This window comes from Poecile atricapillus, chromosome 2, assembly GCF_030490865.1.
Source record: "Poecile atricapillus isolate bPoeAtr1 chromosome 2, bPoeAtr1.hap1, whole genome shotgun sequence".
NCBI lineage: Eukaryota > Metazoa > Chordata > Aves > Passeriformes > Paridae > Poecile > Poecile atricapillus.
The window spans coordinates 48,414,410-48,430,806 of NC_081250.1; the positions used below are offsets into that span (position 1 = coordinate 48,414,410).

Here is a 16,397-nt window from a genome sequence, read left to right on the forward strand (position 1 = left end):
GCACCTGGGTGGAGGATCAGCACAGGTTCTTTGTGGTGTCTCTGGTGTCTTTAGAGAGCAGAGCCTTGCAAGTGATGTGGAGGATAGCACTGCTCTTGGTGCTGAAGTCTCCAGGAAGAAATGTCTCCAAGTCTGGGTATGTGAGAGCTTCTGCACTCCTAAGGAAAACTGTAAGAAATGCCTTAGTGTCCAACAAAGATTTATGCAAAAGGAGTTAAACAAATTTTCTGTTCTTTCCATGAAGCATCTGTGAGTTAGTTTCAGGATGTCACTAAAGCAGACTTGCCTGCCAGTTGTACTAATAATGTGTATTGCAGTAAGTTCTAGAAGCCACAGGACTGTATGTATCTACAGAAAAACTATTGCAGGCCGTTTAAAAGCTGCAGGTATAGGATGAGGAGTAAGAGTATGCTATTAATTTTGTCTTGGAATCATTTAGTGTATTTACCATTCTATTTACATGGTAAAATGCTACGTACTGTATAAATACCAATAACACCACTAGGGGTAAGATCACAATCCCCCAAATTAAATAATTCAGCTTCCCAGTACTCAACTAGAGTCTACTTATATTTAGGTGGTGTACTATGGAGTTTTAAAAAGCTCACACGACCCTATGCTGTCTTGCAGAAGGATGAATTGCAAACCAGGTGGCTGTGCTGGCCATATTCAGCCCTGGCTGAGATACAGGTGCAACAGAGGGGCTGGATGATGTAGCTGTAGCTTGGATAATATACACAGAAAGCACCACCTGTGGCAGGAGGGGAAAAACCAGGGTGGGGAGACCTTTGCAAGACTGAGATGAAAGACAAGGCAACAGCTGATAAGGATGTGAGTTAAAGAGAAGGCAAGAAAGATTTTTATTCACTTTGCATTTCTTGAGCCAAAATGTGGCAGTACAGAGTAATAAAGAATGTGGTTGGGCTAGAACCAGAAGTTATTCCTCCATGTTTAGTATGATTCAAGCAGTACTTGGGCTTAGAGACACAGACTTGTTCCAAAGGCTCAAAATTAAGATAGTTTTCCCTGTTCCATCCTTCATCACATGGAAGTAGACCATGCCCATCCCCTGTGCTAGTGGGGATGGGGCTCACAGCAGGCTCAAACCCCTTTGTAAGAGGCTTTTTCAAACAGTTCACAGATGGGAAAGCTGCTGAGCCAGGGCAATGCCAGACTTGCCTTTTTTGGGACAACTAGCTTGACAGAAAACATTTAACAGAGCAGATGCATTGGATGGGCCTGAAAGGTTTCTCCTGGCAGGACAGAGTGAGACTCAATGGTTGTAAAATGAAGATGGCTGGTAAGAAAAGTGCTGCAAGCTTCCCAGACAGAGAAGGACCAGGAGCAGAAGAGGTGAGTGACCCCTCTCAGGGAGGCACAAAGAACCACCATGTTTTGCAGTGCAGTTTGCAACACTGTTGGGGCATGCAAGAAGGCCAGACTCCAAGGCTTTGGGCTGAAATGTGGAGTGGCTGGCTCTGTTGGCATGGGGTAGGCAGTCTGGAAAGAACCCAGAGGTCTGCTTTGCAGTTGTGCCCATGTTCCTGCAGTGCTGCCCTTGGAAAAGAGCAAGGGGTGGCATCTGCTGCCATGGCCACTCAAACTGGGCCTTCTAGGGGAAGAAGGAACAGAAAACACACACTGAAGTGTTTGCTTCTGTAGCACTGCTGCACTACTTCTGTTAAACATTGAATTTTACCCACAGCTATGTCTCATTTTTTCCTGTTTGTGATGCAAAGCTGAAACAACCCCCACTGTCTCTCAGTTTTGTGTTGTCAGCCTCTGACCCTGTCAGCTGGCAAACTGTTGGTAGCATAGTAATTATCCAGACATTGATTTACTTCATTCTAATTAAGGTAGATTTAGGTGTGCTTCTCATGGTGTGCATGTGTGACTGATTAGCACTTTTTAAAGCCTCCTGGCTTCCTCTCCTTCAGGTGTCCCAGGAGAAGTTATTCTTTACTTTCAATATCTCATTATTGTGAGGTTCTGGGTCAAAGCAGTATGACTTACATGATGTTCTGACAGTGTTTTCAGGCTGCCAATTTGTATGTGGCATGCAGTCCTCTCTTTGCCTGATGAGCAACGTGCACTTCAGAGCAGTGGGCATCTAGACTCTGCTCCATGTACTGTGCTATTTCCAGTTCAGCTGTTGCAACTCTGGCTTTATATATTATATACATTGTCTAATACAGACAAAACTTCTAGACTTTGTCCATCTAGCTGCCTGTCTCAGTACTTATTGGGTGCCATCCACTACTGTAACTCAGTGCTGAGCATAGTAAGATAAGGAAAAGTTCAGTCATGACAGATTTTTTAAGAGCATGTACTATTGCAATTGGATTGATGTTAATCTATGTAAGATATACATACATATTTATGCATGTGTTTCTTGTATGTACATGAACAAACTGAGAAATTAATTTAAACTCATTTGATTGAAAAAAGGATATTAATGTAGGAAAGTGCTGTGCAGAGTTTCTTGGGCCACTCAAGAGATGGATGTACATGATGACCTGCAGCAGTCCTACTAAAGTTTTCCTGGGCCTCTTTTGTACCAACTGTGCCAAGTGTTCATTCTCCAGGCACATAACAGTTTTCTATATAAAGGGTGGTTTTAAAAATAACTCTCATGTACCTCTTAGATCCAGATGCTCTTTTTAGCCGTGGAAAACTCAACATTGTGATGACATATATTCCCACTGGGGAAAATATTTATTCTCCTTGCATTGCAAAATGTAGTGTGCAAAATCTGGATGATAATTTGGGACCACATTTATTATGAAATGCCTCAAATATGAAATGAAACACTTGTATTGGTCTGATCCTATTTGTAGTAGAGCAAAGTACAGAAGGAGTATGCATGGGAATATCATTCACACTCCTTCCTTCTTATATTTCATGTGTTCTATTTAGGAAGTGACCCTTACCCACCAGCCAGTAAAGGAAATTCTATAAAAAGGGGAAAAAATGCACTTCTTTTCTCATTTCTAATAATAATCATGAGCGATACCTTCAGAGGTATGGTAAAAAGTACAAGATGTGGTAGTCAGGTGTTATCTGGTACAGATATAAATAGATCAGACAAATGACATCATAGGGTTTTGGGAGAACAGTAACACTGATGAGCCTTTTGCAAGATAATGAACTTTAGTCCCTATGGCATTCAAGGGTTCTTTTGAACTTTGGATTTAAATGGGATAAGATTGATATGGCATACTGCATTTATTCAGCATCCTTTATGGAAAGAAAGATGTCTTTTAAATGCTCAATAAATCAGACTTGTCTGCACATATTTAAAATAAATGAGTTGGGTTCATTTTACAAAGACATCTGTCTAGTTCCATTTTAGAAAACCTACATGGTCTCCAGTGGCTTCTTTAGAAGGTTGCAGCTCTTCCAAATCCCCCATGACACTTTCTGGCGACCCTGTGCATGTTCCTCTGATGTCACTGAGTGCTACATTTAGTCAATTGAATGTTGACAAATAATTAGAAAAAAAGGCTGTAAGCAATTCTAAGGTATCTAATGTTTGTAGCCATAAGTGAAGTAATTTCCCTGGGGCAATGAAACTCAACAGTGTTGTGCTGCAGCACTCTTCTCCAGATGGAGCCACTGAGTCAAAATGGCCAAGTGCAGGAAGGGGTCATAATAAACTGTCATATTGTGTTATTTAATGATGGGAGAATATTGTGATTTGGGCAGCTCATAATTCATGTTGGTCAGCTCTTCCCAGCACAGAGGAAAATATTCTATAGGCAGTTTAATGCTGTGATGAGATGTTGAATGGCTTAAACTACTTTCTGATATGCCAGAAACAAGTGTTCAGTGTGGCCCCACCACAAAACTTCCCCCTGAGTCTACATGTTACATACAATGCAGAAATATGTTAGAAATGGTTTGCTAAGTGTGGCAAATGCAAATGCAGTAAATTTCAAATGGAAACGCTCAGTAACATCTGTTGCTGATGGATTTAGTGACTGTTCTTCAAGATGGGTAACTGAAAATTCCATAGTCTTATGCAAAAAGCCATGACACATACACTTCTCTTCTCCTTCCAACCATCACATAGTCTTTATTAAGCAGAATATTAAATTAAATCTGAGCAGCATTTATCTTCTAAAATTCAATTTTTCTGAACATATGTCGGATAAAATCCATTCCATCTTCTGTCTGATTTTTAACTGCTTGCTAACACAGTACCTATTGCAAACTGCATATGGTAGTAAAAAAAGTGAAGAGATACTTGTCTGGATTCAGAGTAAGGCATCCAAAATAAATTTGAGTAAAATGACCTTAATTTAGCAAAGTACTTTAGCTTTAAGCATGGAAATAGCCAATGAATCACATACTTAAAGTAAGACTAATGTACGATATGTGCCTCTTGCTAAATTAGGCATAAATTACATCTACATATTGAATGGCAGCAAAAGCCCAGTAAAAAGAGAAAACCAACCAACCATCCAAAACCACAAAGAAAAGATAAACATGAAAGCTTTGGTTCAGAAGCAATAGTTTCTCAGATGTAATGCAGTCCACATAAGGCCTGTTTTGTTTTTACTCAGTCACTTTATTATTTATTGCTCAGTATCAAAAGGAATAAAACTGACATTGATTAAAGGCCATTGTGATTTGTAGGTAATATTCGTATAATTCTTTGAATAGTATGATGCACATTGTAAGGATAAATCAAAGTCATAGCAGGTGGAAAAAGGGGGGAATCACAGTATGATGCAATCATGTAAACAATAGCACATATATATATAGATTAATAGAGATTTCCTTTTGTCCACTTGACAGGCCTGACCAAAAGTAGCAAATATTTCAGTTGTAGTAAACAGTTGAGTTTTTCCTTTGAATGGGTGAATATATATTAAAAAAATAATCTTATAAAGCAGACTGGATTAATATGTCTCTACTGCTTTTCCTCTTCATCCTTAAGGATTATCAGAATCCTCTCCCACTGAGTTTATTGTTAACTTATGAAAATGAGCTGAACAAATGTTGTTTGAAGTGGGAAAAAACCCCTGCTAATATTCCCACAGAAGATACGAAATCAGATACTTTTGATCAGCCAGGAGTTTGTTAATAATCAGTATGGACTGGTTGCATTACAAAGGGCCATGTTTCAGCATCTGGCAGCCCTGTAACTTCCTCTGCAATTAAATGATGCGTAAGAGCTGCAAAATATGTGTCTGAGAGGCTGAAGACCAATCTTCTCTGAGAACTTCTGGCCAAGTGTAGAGTTCACCTGGATTTTACAGGGCTTTGAGCAAGATCAGCTATTCAAATAGGGCAACTCAGCTACTGAGACCTGGGCTATGCAGCACAGATTCAACCTGACTCAATATATGGGAACAGGACAAGTAACTGCTTTTTTAAGAAAGGGCATCAGCTTTGCAAAGGCCTATACTAGCCTGGCATGCAGTATCAGGATTTAGGACACCAATTTGTGGTTAGTCACAGAAAAGACAGGCATTCATTTTCAAGCTAGTCAAAGAAGGCATGAATTCAGCAGGGAGCTTTAGGATAGGGCTTAATCTCTATGTCATAATACATGCTAAGCTGTTTAAGTGTATTTGGTGCAATTACATCCAATTAAATACTTGGAAATTAGGTTCCCTGTCTTCAAATATCATAGGGCTCCTGCTCTACAACAGAATTGGCACTGACTTGTGTAATTCAGTCAAGACTCACAGGTCCCACAGGGTGCTCCCCAGTACTGCAAGGTTCCTGTGCCCAGAACACATTTGAAGATGGAGGCTTATAAGGACAAAACATGGATGTTTGCACAGTCTCACTAGCATGGAAAAGACACAAGGGATGATCATGGTGGTTTATGCCAAGGAAAAATTTACATCGGTGTATCTACTGCTGAATCTGCAAAATTTCTATTTAGAAAATGGAGAAGAGAGCTTTGGTGTGTGAATACACCATGAGGCCACTCAGTGCCCTTCTGTCATGAGTTCTGCATTTTGATAATTACAGACCTCAGTCCTGTGTGCAGCCTGTCCTTTCCTAACATTTTCAGCCTTCCAGTGGGTTATATAACTGTTTTATTTTTTATAAATAGGATTAATATATAAAATGTTTTAAGTGCAATAAACACAGAAAAAATATAAAATGTTTCAAGCCTGTGGCTGTCTCCCAGCATTTTACCCATTTTCTGTATCATCAGATGAGGGTGAAGGAAACACAGAGTGATGCTTCCAAGCAGACTTGTGAATCCAAGTACCAGAAATTTTTGACCTTTGAGAGCAGCCAAAACACACCCAACATACGCTGAGAGCTTTTGTTCATATACAGAGAAAACAAAGGACACACAAATTCGCTACTCTTTCCTATGGGAAGATTGCACAGAAAGAGAAAGTTGCCAGCTTCCAGGGCACAGTGCATTTCTCGAACTGACATTCACACGGTGTCTCCAAACTGATTTGTTATGAGACTAAACAGCAGGACTAAATGATTAAACTCAGTTGGTATTGGGGACAAAACTGTAGAACCACAGCCACACTTTACTACAAGCATTGGACTGTAGTACAAGGACAGTTTGAACAGTATTTTCCCCCCACCCCCAAAATACACACTTCAAACAAGAAAGCAGTCCAACAGTTTTCTAAGACACAAGAACAGGACGCTAGTTTAGTCCTTCAGAACAAGCTGTCTGTCTCCATCAGGGTTGTAGCAGCCATCTTGCATCCGAAATCAGCCCAGGCTTTGTTTTTCTCCCTCCCTTACCTTATTCCTGTTTGAATCCGAGGACCTCTCATTTCCCTGGTGGCTTCTGACTACATTTTCTTTCAAACGTTCAACTTTTCATATTTTTTGTGTTGCTGTGGCAGTCTAAATGTCTTTTTCTTCGTGTTGTTGCAGTTTTCTCACTATTTCCCTGAACATCTGCAAGACAGCCCATCTGGGTTGACACAGTGTGAGATGAGGCAGACAGGCATTGCCAACAAAGGGCTCCCACTGCAGTGAGTGGGCTGTTGGAATCAGATGTTTTCTAAGACATCTGTGGGGACAAAGCCTTTCTTCTTCCCGCTGTATACCTTGATAAAGCCATCGTGTTCCTTTTCAGAAGTCACACAAATCTGAATACAAAAAAGGTATGAAAATGTTAAACTCTTTGCCATGATCAAAGAGACAAATTATGCCAGGGTATTTATCAGGCAGGTTAGACATCCTGCTGGTTAATTCCATAAGTAGAACAATTCCTGTTGGACTCTCACTGCTTTGATAAGAATCTCAAACTCACACATTTAGAGAGTTACCTTTCCCCCATCTCCCTGAAGCGCCACATAAGCATGAGAGATATCAAAATTGTTAAGAACTTTGTGGTGGATAAAAGATTCTGAAACTTGAGTTTTGACTTCAGCATACTGTAATGATCAATGTAGCTGTCTCTGCATGAGAGAAATGGGTATTTCAGATCACAAGCTATCTGACTCCCTCAACGCCTGGTGATGAAAAATAATTGTGAGTCACTTGTAGCAGCTGACCCGAATGCAAGCATATTCTCTTTTGCTTGTTAAGGAGCCTTGCTACTTCTGAGATAGGCAGTGGATTATGTTATTTACTCAGCCCTCGCACCTGCAGATGTCTGTTTTGGATACCAAAATGTGTGACCCAAATCCAGCTCTCTGAAAGTGTTTCCATAACCTACTCCATAAGGAAGCAGTCGTGAAATCATGTGGTCTTTATAATCGCACAAACATTAGATTGTGGTAAAGGTTTTCATTTCCTCCTGATCTTTGTGTCTCAGGCATTTCCACTTTAAGGAAACATCTTCTTAAGGAATCATCTTCTTGAAAAATCTGGTAAAGGCCGAGCCATTTGAAGGCCTAGTAGCACAGGCACTTTAGACTGGGCACAGCACCACACCAAATAAAGACTTGTTTTCAAAAGTCTGTGCCAAAGAACTATATATTTCCTACTAGTCAAACAATGTTAAAATATGGCTGGAAAACTGACGGTCCTATTGAGACCACTCCACGGACTGATTTCTCATGATGTCAGTGCCAGCCCTCTATCTGGACTAACACTCATCTCTGTCTGATAAGAATTTACAATGTTTATTTACAATAATTCAGAGGATATGAAATGAACAAAAATAGCTCTAAAGTGTTCTTGGATAAATCCATTTCAGCATGACTATTATGGGTGACACCTAAATACTACTTCTTAATTCCAGGCCAGCTTGTCCTGCTGTTGCATACATAAAATTTATTAGCAGCACTGATGCTGCCAGAAGGAAATGAAAGGTTATGAGAAGGAGGTGAAGCTGCTTAATATTTACCACCTCTAGTATTTGGAAATAGGGTGGTGCACTGTACCTGCAAACAAAATATTGGAAAGTAAATGGACTCATTAATTTTCTTACTTATCCTGCCTACTCAACACTAACTGAATTGGATCCCTGGGGCAGAATGGCTGAGCACACCAACAGGGCTGACATGCAATTAGAAAGAATAATGTATTATTGTTTGGGCTAAATCACATGGAAAGCGTGGGAGAGGTCTAGAATTGATGCTGTCTAGTTTAGGTCCTGATGAAAAACAGCCAAGCTCATTTATGTCATGAATCCCCAGCACAGCATCTGCTTCCTCCACTGTCATATCACCATTCAAAACAGGTGCAAAGCATGGGGACAGAGAAAGGTGTTTCTAACTACTGCTATATGTTGGTCTCTGAGAAAGAAATGATGAGAGAAAAAGCCTACAAGGAAGCCAAGACTAAGGGTGGCCAAGTATGGAAGACTATCCAAGTCTAGGAAATAGCATTAGCTGAAAAGTTCCCCTTCTCAGCTGATCCCTACTGCCACGAGCCTTTGCAGCTTTCCATAACTAGTTGGTTAAAAGGTGTGATTCACTACATCATTGTGTTCTTCTGAACAAGATGAAGACTGCAGATGTCTGAAAGACATCTACCTTTTTGATAGGATGCCTAAAATAATCACATCTCCAGCAGGTCTGCATTTCTCACTAACCCTGACGCATTTTTTTCCTTGAATCCTCCAGTGCTGTGCAGAACATATTGGAAGAACAGAGTGGTTTTCCCTGTTGTCTTGTATTGTCAGCAGAATGATTTGTGGACAAAAGAAAAATACCGAGTTTTCTGAGCACTGTTTTTCTTTGTTTTTGTTTGAAAAATATGGCAGATTTCTTCTTTTTTCAGTGGTGTGGGGTATTTTTTTTTCCTGTGTTCTTTTGACTGCTTCTTGATAACAGTGAGAGTGCTCTGCTACAGCAATAACTTTAGATCTTCCCTGGGCATGAGGAGTACAATGCCTTATGTGAGAACTCTCACTCTACCAATACATAGATCTGAATTCTTCCAAATTCCACCTGAAATTCTCTCATACTAAGACACTAAGCCTTGCATGTGCCACACCTCAGATGGCAGAGTTCTTTCCCACTAATTTCCAAGGAAGGGTAGGTCTCAGGAACAGAGTAAACTCGGCCACAATATGCCACACTTTCATAATCCTGTGTGACTCAGGAGGTCCCCTGGGTCTGTGACAGCTGCTGGAACTTTGCAAAACCCTGGAGCTGCTTCAAATTCTGCAGTTTTCAGAGAAGACTGAATAAAACACGGGCCACTTTTGCTCTCATCTCTTTCCATTTTTGCTCTCATCTCCTTTTATTTATGCTGCCAAGGATTTCACCCACAAGTTGTATCCAGGAGATTCAGCTCTTGATTTTCTTGCATCGGTGTAATTTCAGAGTAATCCCAGATGAGGACATGGTAGCATCCAGAGTTTTGGATTTCACCCAATGAATCAGGTGTTGTTGAGGATTAGCCCTGATGAGAGATGGCAAAGATTATGGTTGTGAAGGCATGAGGAGCCACAGGGACTGACAGGTGGTCATGGTGGTTTTCTGGATAAAGCTGGAAACTGTTTAAAGTGTCAGCTACTCAGGCTGGGATGTTTTGGGTGGCAGGCTGCTGGCCTGACTAGAAAAGTGAGCCAGATAAACCACTCTCCAGTGAATTTGGTAGCAATGCAAAGGGGGACAGTTGAGATTTTCCCCCTGCATTCTGGCTCAAGAGATTAGTAGTAAGTAAGCCACAGGGCAAGAAACCACATCTCAGGCTATTTCTCACTCAACAAGTTATCTTTAGAATGATCTGAAAGTAGGATCTATTATTATAAAGTTACTTCCTCATTCTTTCATCTTATTTTCTTTAAAAAATAGTCAAAACACTAAAAAATTCAAACATTCAGATTGTGACTGTTGTCTGAACTTGTCAGTGGCTGCCCTGAGAATTTTTTATCTGTCAGTCAGCCCTGAGCAGGTGGGGGAGATGAGCAATTAGGAAATTGTCCTTTGACCTGCATGGTCTTTCCTGTTCTTCTAAATCCTGTTCTTTGGATTTGGGCTTAAATGGCCAGTTCTCTTTGGGAGTAATTTTGAACTTCCTGTAACTTTTTGCAGCTGTCTTCTTTCTTCCACATAATTAACCCATCTGACAGCCACAGACTGGTTCTGACGAAGTAGGACTTTGGTTATGAGGGCAGTACAGTTTCAAGAGCTGTCTGGGAGCCCACAGAGAGTGCCAGGTCAAGAGGTCTGCAAGTTCAAGCCTTGTGTTTGCAAGAATGACAGCACAGGGATACTGTGAGCTTCTACATCTGCTGCTGCAAGTGCACTGAAGTCCTTGCCTATGTGAGCTTTGTGGATGGAAATGCTCAGCAGTTCAGTTTCCATTCCCATACAGGTGTAGTGCAAATGATGATGAAGGGCTTATATCAGTTGTTTCACTAACTTTTGGACTGAGATCACTGTATTGTTTTACCTATATCACTTAGGGTTTTAAAGAAGACCTGGACTAGATTGGATGCATAATGACCTGTGCCCTTGTTTTGGACTCTGGAAAATCTTTTGTGCCACTCAGCATGCCTGAATGAATGGGGACACCCATCCCTTTTCAGCAAGACTGACGTCAATGGAAATCAGAGAGAGCTGGAAAGCGACCCTGTTCCCTTTCAGCCTAGCTGTGAAGTGCATCACTTAGAGCTGGGGAGCACATGAGGAACTGCAACATCACTTTCAGTGATGAGTTTGCCTTTAAGTGATTTAATTTGAATGCATAAGTCACTGTGATGAAACCGATTTCCAAAGGCAGCTGAGTCATGCTCTTAGAAGCTCATTTACAGCATCCTAAAAATATGGGGGCATAAAGTAACTCCAAAGAAATGAGGTGAAAATCCAGGTAGCAATAGAACATCCAGGCTAATCAGAAGACCTGAGAGAGGTGGATTTCCTGGGTCTGTAGACCTGTCCTCCAAGCCTGCCTTATTAAGCCTAGCCTTGTGGATATGTGACATTTGTAGAACACCCAACAGAAAATGGGTCTGTTGCACTGACTTGTAAACTCACAGTGTGCTCTGGATGAGGCAAAGAGCTTCTGATCCCCAGTTTGTTACAAATGTCACAGTTTGGGATAATTTCTGTTGCCCAAGATCACTTGTGCAATTTAAAATCAATTGTGGTATTTAATTAGAAAAAGCCAAGTTCTAAAGTAATTTGTGTTAGTATGTCTGTAGATATCAGAGGCAGCCAGGCAAGGGTGTGAGTAGGATCTTTTTCAAAGTAAAAGCAGACATTCAAACAGCAGATTATTTGGACTTCTTTAAAAATAAGGATGAGCTAATACCTTAAAGACATTTTAAGAGATGTTTTTCCAAATATTGATGATATATTAGATATTGCAATTGTTTTTTCTTTTGTGAACAGAGGTCAAATCAGAGCCTGATGTCATGCAAAGAAGTATTTGTATAATGTTTGGTAATGAATTTGGATAGCCTAGGGCAGAAGTTATAGACGGGAGAAAATTTTATATATACATGTGATGGAACAGTCAATCAGAGTTGGAAATTTTGCAGTTTATATTGTTTGTGAGAGCAGCTTACAAGTGTGGGAAGCCACTGAAATTGGCCAGGTTTGGTTTCCTTATGGATAATCTTGCTTTACTGATGTCAGGGGCTATGCCTGCCTACCTCCTACAGATCTCTAACTGAGCCCCGGGGTGCCCAGTCATCTTCTGAAGTGGCTGTAAGACTCAAAAATCTGTCAGTGAACCCTAAACACCAAGATGTTGGCATCTCTGAAGCAGTACACTTTTTCTCCTCCAGCCTGGGTTTCATATTGCATAGTGAAATTTTCAAGGGATCCTTGTGAAGACTAGTTTGTGCATATTGCTCAAGATGGGTGAACAAATTGTGTGGTTATTCTTCAGTCCTCTCCCTGAATATTGGCTTTCCCATAGAGGTTTGCATGAAGCTGAAACTCTAAATGTTATTTCTGAGGCATGAAACTGCCAAATGATTCCAGAAGAAGTCTTACTCACTATGCTTCAAACTTTGAAAAATCTCTGTTTGCCTAAAATGGCTTTTCTTAGGGTAGCCACATGGCATTGTTGATATGAATGCATTTTGCCTTACAAGAGTAGACTTTCTACTCAGCAAAATTCATGTAGGGCATGAGGGGACAGAGACCTGAAGGATAAATCATTGAAGGTATCGAGCAATGTAAATAAAATTAATATTATTGTCACTTGATAAGTTTTTCTGTTAATATATCATCCTTGCCTTTGTTGTCAGAATGGTTCTGTACTCTTGTTAGACCACATGGAAAGTGACTCAGTGAAGTAACTTTGCCATACTATAGTCTCAGGAATTTATTAGACCAGTTAATTAGTTTTTCTAGCTAAAGTGAGACTTGACAGGGATTAGTAGTGATGAATAATCTACCTTACTTGGTAAGTCAGTGCTTTGCACATTGTACATCTATTGCAGTCACAGTGCTCTGAACACTGTGCCCAGAGACAGGTAACATGGCTGATAACATCCCACAGAAATTCCCAATAGAACAAAAGACAAACAAATAAATTCTCCCAAAGTTTTCCGCACAAGTCCCATTCAGATGACTTTTTTTCCTTCATGCCTTCCCCTATTGCATCTCTCTCTCTCTGCTTCACATGGAAAACAATGGAGAAATAAAAACAGAAAATAAATGGCTGAAGAAAGAAGAAATTTGACTTTGGAAAAAATTCCCAATAACAATTAAAATGTTTTTCACAGTAATAGTCTTTCCACAGTGAAGGCAGAGTTGTTTTTCTATTAAAAAAATACAGAAAATTATGCTCTGTATGGAGTGACAGAGGGAAGCAGATGAGTGTCCATGGCCTCACTTTGGCTGTCCCACCTGGAAATTACCCAAAATGGCCTTCAAGCTACTTAAATGTTTCCCTTTTGCATAATTTGCGTGAGAGTGGAGCAGGATATGTTTGCTGTGCTCCTTTCCTCTCATGTCTCTGCATTCATGTGTTTGTGCAGCCTGATGTCTGCCCCCTGTTTCACAACAAATATTTATTTCTTTCTTCCTCTGGAGCCTCTCCCACGTGGAGCGAGCACCCAACAGCATTCATATTCAGCCTCAGCATTTGTGTGGGTTTGAGATAGAGCTGGAAAAGTTTTCTAAAAAAAAAAGGAGCTAGTACAGAGACAGGATAGATTCATCCTTTTCTTTACCTCCTGCCTTGCCAGAGACGATGAGACACCCCTGACTCCCAGCTCCCTTTGTGATGCTATGATGAAATAGGGACAATATGAAGGTCATTGTGTTTAGATGAAGCTGCAAGAGCTGCCCACTTGGAAACTGTGGTTTTGTGAGGACTGAGGCAAGCAATTGGGCTCCCAGTGCTTGCAGCAGTAGCCATGCTGACAGAGGTGATCTGGTACGCCCACTAATGAGAAGTGATGCAGATTGTGACCATTCCCTCATGCTGACATGCCATGTTCCAACACAACCATTTCCTGCCTTTGCCCTTGTGTATTGCTAATTTTAGAACACAAAGCCTCCAAAAGTTTTTGTTCTACTCTAGTAATATTTCTTTTGTCTGTGTGCACAGACGGAAAAAAATTAAGAGATGCGTAAAAAGAATGTAAGAACTTTCTTTCTAGAAACTGCAGAACTGCCCAAGGTAGTTAAAATATATTCTGGTCACGGTGTCTCTGTGCCTTCCTTAGAAAGCTGTGTGCACCCAAGGATTGTTAGCACTTGTATATTTTGCTGTGTTGCAAATCATCATCAACCAAGCTGTAAGTTAATCTTATCCACCAGTGGAAGGAAGTGTTAAAGAAGTTCTGCATAGAAAAATTTATGGCCCTGAGATCCACACTGGTTCTGACTTCTTCTCCACTTTATTAAAATCAGTGGCTGTTCAGGCTGTAGGACAAAAACATTTCTGATGTGACACAGTTGCCATAGGAAAGAAAAGACCTAATGAAGCAGAAGAGCATTGGGCTTCACATGGTACGGTGAGAAAAATCTACCTTTGTATTACATCCAGATATCAGAGAACACCAGCTGTGTATCACCCTTAGTATGTCATCCTCCTGTTTACATGAGTTTATGTCACAAACCTGTTCCTTAGTGCAGGTTTTGAGTCATGGCATGTGCCTAGTGAACCCACCTGAAGGACACAAAGTAGAAGGAGCTGCTGAAAACACACCAGGGTGAATGGACCCCTAAGTCCTCACTGTATGGAGTGTACTTAAGCTCGCAGAAGCACTTATAGCTTAAAATGTATTACAGCCTGTAGAGAGGGTATTTAAGTGGTGACACAAAAAAAAAATAGGGATTAAATATACCTTGCAACTGGTGAAGAAGTGTTACATTTAGGATTTACAGCTTTGTGTGATGCTGTCTTAACTCTGTTCCTGTTGAAGCAAAGACAATGGGCTGTGTTTAGATCTTTGGGTAAGTTAAGGTCTGTGGAGAACTAATAATTTATTAGATTAGTTCTAATGTTGAGGAGAAAATCAGATCATTTTTCAGGTACACAAAGTCTACTTCTAAGACTCTGTGCTCATCCCTCTGAAATCAGTAAGAGGGTGAGAAATATGTAAAGCATCACTATGAATGTCTGTGAGACTGAAAATTCAGGCTGTGTTAGGTATCGAGTATGTGTTTGCACAAGGCAAACACTGCTCTTAACTGGCTACTAGACACTGTTACCATACAAATAATAAATCTTGTAAAATTGCAGTGAAAAAGTCTGCCTGTCCTCATCTTGCAAAATTTTCCTGTCAGTCATTGGTAACACTGCTGGATGCTCTAGTCCAGTGAGGGTTCAGCACAGAGGATATTACCTGGTTCTCTTTCAGAGTTATCTGTCCCTGTTCCTTGCAGCCAATGAATGTCCTGATACACCTGTAAATCTTCTCATTTTGTTGCACTCTCTGAACAAAGTTAGCAGGAAAATATCCAGTTCTGTCATCAATTCTCCCCTATGAAAGAAACATATTGATAGTAGAAGATTGTTAACTTTACGTAGCAGCTTTAACATGAATTCAGTATTGAAAAAAAGATTTTTTTTCCTTTTGGAAAGAAAACAGATATAAACTGACTAGCACATACCTTCCACCAGTCTTCATTAGAGTCTTCCAGAAGGGTGATCATATCCCCTGGCCTGTAATTAGAAGAGAAATAGTATGTAAGATGACTCTTAATTGTCATGTTGAATCAGCTTCCACAATTCCCTTCTAATAGGAAGGTGGTCCTTCCATGATTATTTTTTCTGAGCATTCACTGAAGATAGACTCAATAAAGTGGCCAGGTTTTCTTCAGTCACACATGTTAATGTAGGAAGAGTGTCTGTATCTTGGGGCTAGATCTTTATTTTGAGACAATGTCTGTGAACTGGAAGTTTTGCTTCCTGTTTATTAAGGAACTGTTTAAAATACAGTCCCCCTTTGTTAAATGCATTATCACTTTACTTAAAGACATTTCACACTGTTGGGACACACTAATTCATCATCTGTGTTTTCAAGCTGCGATTGCAGAAGGAAGGCAGCAGGAAAATAGTTCTATTTTACTGACAAAGGCAATTAGTCAGCAGGGATATAATTCTGCCCAAGAATGTCTTTTTGATTTGAATGGGACTTATTTACCTTTTTAATGTGTGGTGCTGAGTTGTAATTGCTAAGTATCAGCATCCAACTGACTAGTTCCAAAGTAGAGCTAGGAAAATAATTTGTCTGGAAACACTAATAGCAAAATTTGCTAAGCTGATTTTGTGAAGGTAGTTGAACAGCTATTTGACCTTCTCCCCCCGCATTGGTGACACTTAATCAACATTCCTACATGATTATAATAGTGGTATGTTGTAGAAAGTAAGTGGGAGACCTTTCAAAAGGGATTAACTCCAGAAAGCTGGAGTTTGCTGGATTACACATTTCTTGATTTTAATAAAATTAATTGTTGACCCCTCATTATTCAGCTTTCCCTGTTAGGCTCACTGTGTTGTTGAGGTATCAGCACAAGAGCCTGCACACACATCTGGAGCATCTCTTATGATGGATAACAAGTCCAATTTAACAGGAGCCTTCA

General features: G+C 40.3%; 1 protein-coding gene across 1 annotated transcript in view; it reads right to left on the bottom strand.

Annotated features, from left to right (window-relative positions):
- Positions 1–4,055: 4,055 nt before the first annotated feature.
- STAC (SH3 and cysteine rich domain) overlaps positions 4,056–16,397 on the bottom strand; it is a 69,951-nt gene continuing 57,609 nt past the window's right edge. Inside the window, exons 9-11 of the mRNA XM_058833640.1 lie at positions 15,426–15,477; positions 15,158–15,295; positions 4,056–7,091 (exon numbers count right to left, since the gene is read on the bottom strand). Coding sequence (XP_058689623.1) covers positions 6,993–7,091; positions 15,158–15,295; positions 15,426–15,477 — 289 coding nt within the window. The 3' untranslated portion in view covers positions 4,056–6,992. The remainder of the gene's footprint in view (positions 7,092–15,157; positions 15,296–15,425; positions 15,478–16,397) is intronic.